The sequence below is a fragment of the Aedes aegypti genome, chromosome 2 (assembly GCF_002204515.2).
Source record: "Aedes aegypti strain LVP_AGWG chromosome 2, AaegL5.0 Primary Assembly, whole genome shotgun sequence".
In the NCBI taxonomy this organism is placed as follows: domain Eukaryota; kingdom Metazoa; phylum Arthropoda; class Insecta; order Diptera; family Culicidae; genus Aedes; species Aedes aegypti.
The window spans coordinates 308,006,277-308,011,437 of NC_035108.1; the positions used below are offsets into that span (position 1 = coordinate 308,006,277).

General features: G+C 39.6%; 1 protein-coding gene across 1 annotated transcript; it reads right to left on the minus strand.

The window, feature by feature from the left end:
• Positions 1–3,246: 3,246 nt before the first annotated feature.
• Positions 3,247–4,925, minus strand: LOC110675191. The gene is made up of 2 exons (XM_021839599.1): positions 4,683–4,925; positions 3,247–4,624 (listed from the first exon to the last, which is right to left on the minus strand). The coding sequence occupies exon 2, from the start codon at positions 4,393–4,395 to the stop codon at positions 3,247–3,249; it is 1,149 nt and encodes a 382-aa protein (XP_021695291.1). The 5' UTR covers positions 4,396–4,624; positions 4,683–4,925.
• Between the last annotated feature and the right edge of the window lie 236 nt (positions 4,926–5,161).

The following is a 5,161-nucleotide window of genomic DNA, read 5'->3' on the forward strand; positions in this document are numbered from 1 at the left end:
GCTTTTTTTAACCTATATTTGCACAGCCACAGTGTATCAGTAATCGTGGTTTCTTACTAAGACACCGGACAATTTGTTAGCTGTTTCTCGGTTAAAATTTAAAAACCGAGCTTTGCACAGCCGAGCTCGTAAAAAACCTAAGTGTGTAAGCTTCAGCATCTTAAGTAGCTGGGGAGTTCCACTCGGACCTTTTTTTAACTGTTCTGAACTTAAGTTTAGTCGCAATTTTGGGCTAGATTACTTCATGCATTTGAGTTGCGAAATGATTATTTATGCAATTTTTTTCAGAATTTACAAACAAATTTTGACGCAAATGGTTGCAGCACTCGGGTTGCCTTGCTAGAAAATTTTTTGACTTGTACTGTAAGAAACTTTTTACGACACCTTACCGCGAAAATTAGTATTGCATAATATTCTTTCAGCAGTAAAAAACTAGTAAGAGAAATGTGTATTTCATATCGCATGTCTATTGATTTGTGAAATATTTCCACGCTCGAATACTTTCGGTTAACATGGAATATTGCACTATTTTGATTGAATTCCTACCCATGCACACTTATCTGTTATTTCCCAAGGCTCATATCACGACTCCGGTCACACTTCCGTTGTGGACATATTGCACAGCTCAGATAGAAGCCTACGGAATCACCGTAATAATCGAATACAATTTGAAAAAATCGCATGCTTCAAGAATGTAGTTCACCCGCAAGAAGAGGATTCCAAGCTCTCCGTTGCCGGAAAATGCTACGGGTGACGATAAATGTAATGCGAAAGGAAATGCTCACATGTTTCTGCGGTGAACGTTTTGCCACTTGCCGAGGCCATTCCTTCTGCGAGCAGGAAGCTGTCAGAGGATCGTCTACATTAGGGTGCAGCTTATTTTTCGAAAATGCTCAAAACCACAAAACTCACATGGTCTTCTGAGTTCAAATCATATAAAAAGAGAAACTTCAAAGTTTAAGCGAAAAATATTAAGATTTAGAGGTGGTCAAAGCGATTTGAAGAGGATTTTTTTAGTTATACAATATGACCTTCAGTAATGTTTTCATATTTTTATGACTTTCAATCAATTGTGAAACTCTTAGCTCCGTTTTTCTTCCAAAATTAAATTAATGAAAAGTTTGAAGTGCGTTAAATTTGTCTAAAACTATTACTAGTAATTGTAAAATAAAGCATTCTCCATTTTTACTTATTTTTTCAGAATTAGGAACAGTCGAATTTTTGGTTTTGGGAACTTTTGAATAATAAGCCGCACCCTACTCCACATTTATATGTAAAATATGTATATTGGAGATTCTACTGTCAACCCCGGCCTGAATGCAAATCTCGTAACCTAGTGATATCAACGAATGTGAAGGCAGATTTGCTCGTTCTCGGCTTTTTTTTTCTCTTCCTTGCCAACTCGGCTTGAATGCCCCTTCAGTGCCAATGAAGAACCGGAGAAAAGTGTTTGGGTAAGCATTGTTGACGGTGTGGCGACGGAACAACGCAACAAACGGACGGAAATGGAAACATTCTTTGCCCATCAATGTTATGGGGCTTTCATAGAGAAGCTACAGCGTTTCGTTGATTTGAATGGAATGTGTTGCCTCGCCTAGGAGAGGCAATAAAATTTCCAACTTGACAAATCGACCACGATGATATGCAATATTGTAAAAGAATAGTGAAAATGAGGCAATATCTTATGGAAATTTCTTCTTCTTTCAGGCGTTACGTCCAACTGGGACAGAGCCAGCTTCTCAGCTTAGTGTTCTTATGAGCACTTCCACAGTTATTAACTAAGAGTTTTCTTTGCTAGTTGACCATTTTTGCAACTGTATATCGTGTGGCGGGTACAAAGATGCTTTGCGAAGTCGATAGATTTTCCTACTCTAATCCTCGACCGGTGGGATTCGAACCCACGAGCTTGGTGAGACTGCACAGATGCGCGTATCCCGCTACGGCTATCTGATCCCTTTATCTAATGCTTTAGATTTGCATAATGAATATCAAACTTTAGTCGATTAGTACCTAACAAATAACTTTGAAAATAAGTATGGTATTATGTACAATGGAATTTACTTTTATGTAATACGGGGTACATAAATAAAATTTTACGAAAATAGAATTTGCGTTGCTTTCCTTAGAATGAATTGTCGTCCTCGAAATTCAATTTGTATACAATATCTTGGATTAAAACAGGCTCATAGCATAACATAGCATATCATTAACGACTTAAAAATCGTGGGTGGCTGTAGGGGAAGATGGGGTAAGGGCGGCCTAAGCAATTTAATTCATATGTCAAAATCAAGTATCAATAAATCCTTTTTCGGCACAGCATGTAGTTTTTGAAGCCTCAGGCATGATCAAAAAATATTACAAGTGTTGTATTTGTAAAAATTAATTTATTTCTTGATGCTTGAAAAAGGGATGTCTTATCACGATTATTTTTAGCGACGGGGTAAAACCGCCCACCCACGGGGTAACACTGACCACCACGATTTTTATTCACAATGTTGCGAAAAAATATGCCAGTTTGCTGTTTTTCCAAAAAGCATAATGTTTTATTAATTCTACATTGATCAACGGGGATATTGAATCCTTTTAGGGCTAATTAACTCAAAACTTTGATATATGCTGATCATCACCCATATTTTGGAAAAATATGTCGATTTGGCTTGTATTTCTAACATAATTGTTTTCATTTTACTTGAATAGTAATGTACAACGTAGTTACAACTGATAAAACGGTTTAGACATTTTATTTGGTATAAATTAGGGTTGGCGGTCTTACCTCATCAACAGTGGTCGGTATCACCCCACTTACCCCACTTACGATTCATATCTCACTTCACTAATGTATATTTTACATTTCTGTTAAAGCATGTTTGTTATGTTTTTACAAAAAAAAACCCTCCGAAATCCTTAAGCGAACATCTGTTAAATTTAGATCAAATCAGTATCGACGAACAAAAACTTTGTTTTTGATATTTTTTGAAAAAAATAATGTAAATATCGCTCTAAATGGTTCGGAATGTCAGAAATCTTGTGTTTATGGGAAGTGCTTGGTAAACTTTTAATTAAAACCGCCGTTTTTATGCCAAACTGTGGGTGGTCCGTTTTACCCCGGCGGGGCGCTCTTACGCCGTCTTCCCCTACAATGCTCAGTTCTATTGGTTTTGAAAATCTATATGTAATGTCGCACAGAAAACGTTTGAGATGAACGTCTTTTTCTACACAATAGAAATAAACAAAACAAGAATCAAATTAAACCCTGGCGGCTAACTGCGAGGGGGTGGGAACATAAGTGGGCATACCCGAGGATCCCAAGACATTGATTGATCCCGGATACACGTTTGACTGAACGTTATTATTGGAATTATTGACATTTTGGCCCACTCCCAAGGCAATATCAATGTTGGGCAAAATATGTTGTACATTGTTGCAATCGGAAGCAGAATGCTGCTGAGAATGCTGTACAGTTCTAGTTGAAAGTGCCGGTCGCAAAGGGGCGCTTTCGACGTGTGGTGGCACTGTAGTGGCCGTAGCATGATCCAAATTTGTATTGCAAAACTTCTTGGATAATTCTTGGATCCATTGATTGTAGTTGGAGGAAATGGTTTGATTTTCGAGTGGCTTACCTGGTGGCTTTTCGGGGGGAGGTGGGAGATCTTGTTTACCTTTCTGCCGTTCACTACCTCTTTCGGTCCCGATCCTGGTAGACGTTAGGTCTTTCGGTGCTGTTTTGGGAATCGCGCCTGTATTTCGAATAGGTATCTCAGCTCCGGTGGTATGCTGGAAACCTTTCGACGAGTTTGTTGCTTGAAGAGCTGCCTGGACTGCCGCCTGCACTGCTGTGTTGATAGCGGCTTGCAACGAAGATGACAATGTATGCGGTCCTTCCTGCACAGTTGGACGCCCCCTGAGTTCATCATCACGTAGGTTTGTGGCTGCAGCTGCTTCCCGGTCGACACCTTGACCATCGGCGCTATTCGCATTTCCCGCGTGCCTATCAACCCATTCAGCGGTTCGTTGTTTACCTTGTTGCTGTAATTGATTATTCCGTTGTTGTAACGTCTTTCTTTCTGCTTCAAATGCCAGTCGTTCATTTTCAAGTTCCTGTCGGGCCAATTTGCACTGGGCTTCCATTTCCCGTAAACGGAGTTGCATTGCGGCCACCCTGCTACTTGAAGATGACACGTGAGATGACACGCTAACGTGTAAACAGGCCTCGCATGTGAACGATCGGTTTGCAATAGAGTCGGAGACTCCAGCGCATAAATAATGCCACCATGCGCTGCACCGATCACACTGGACGTAGTTATCGTATGAATCGGGTCTGTTGCAGTGAACGCAACTACCCTGCTTCTCCTTATCCACTGTTGTTTTCTGGGCTCCGTCGTCCGAAGGTGGCATGACGAAATATCTTATAGAATTGTTCCGAAGAACAAGGACTCTTCACCGATTCTATCAGCAGATCGCAAACACGTTACTTTGTGCGAAACAGCTATAAGCTATAAATTTTATTCAATTAGTTTTAGTTCATAATAGTACACATATTTCGGTAGCTTACATATTTCGGTCTAGAGCGTAATTCAAGTTCCTTGATGATGCCCTATTGTTCCTCAAGCACGTTTACTACAGTCTGTGATTTAGTTTTTAGGTTAGGAATAGTATGACAATTCAATTTTAGTGTAACTTACTTCTTCTGTGATATAAACTGTGATACTTTTAGATTTAGGCCGAATTTTACGATAGCGTGATTAGATTTTTAGCAACTATAGAAATAAAGAATAAATTTTAGCAACAAATTCAATTAACAATCAATTGTTCTCCTTACGCAACTCCTGATCGATTTCAGTTCACAAATGATAATGAGTGCAGTTTCACATTTGACAGGTTTCGATGACAACTCTGTCAGTATGCGTTCACCCAGCAGTGCTCCCAGTTGGTAACACTCATCATCTGTTTGTAGATTTCAAAGCAGCGTACGATTCAGTGACGAGATTATGGCAAATTATGTCGGAACATGGCTTTCCGGCGAAGCTGGTTAGACTGATTCGTGCAACGCTTGATGGATCGAAATCAAGTGTGCAGTGGTGGAAATTTCGTCATCGTTCGTAACCTTAAATGGTTTGAAACAGGGTGACGCTCTTTTGAACTTGCTGTTTAACATAGCGCT

Coding starts and splice junctions, on each gene's coding strand:
- LOC110675191 (XM_021839599.1), bottom strand. CDS start 4,395: ATGCCACCTTCGGACGACGGAGCCCAGAAAACAACAGTGGATAAGGAG.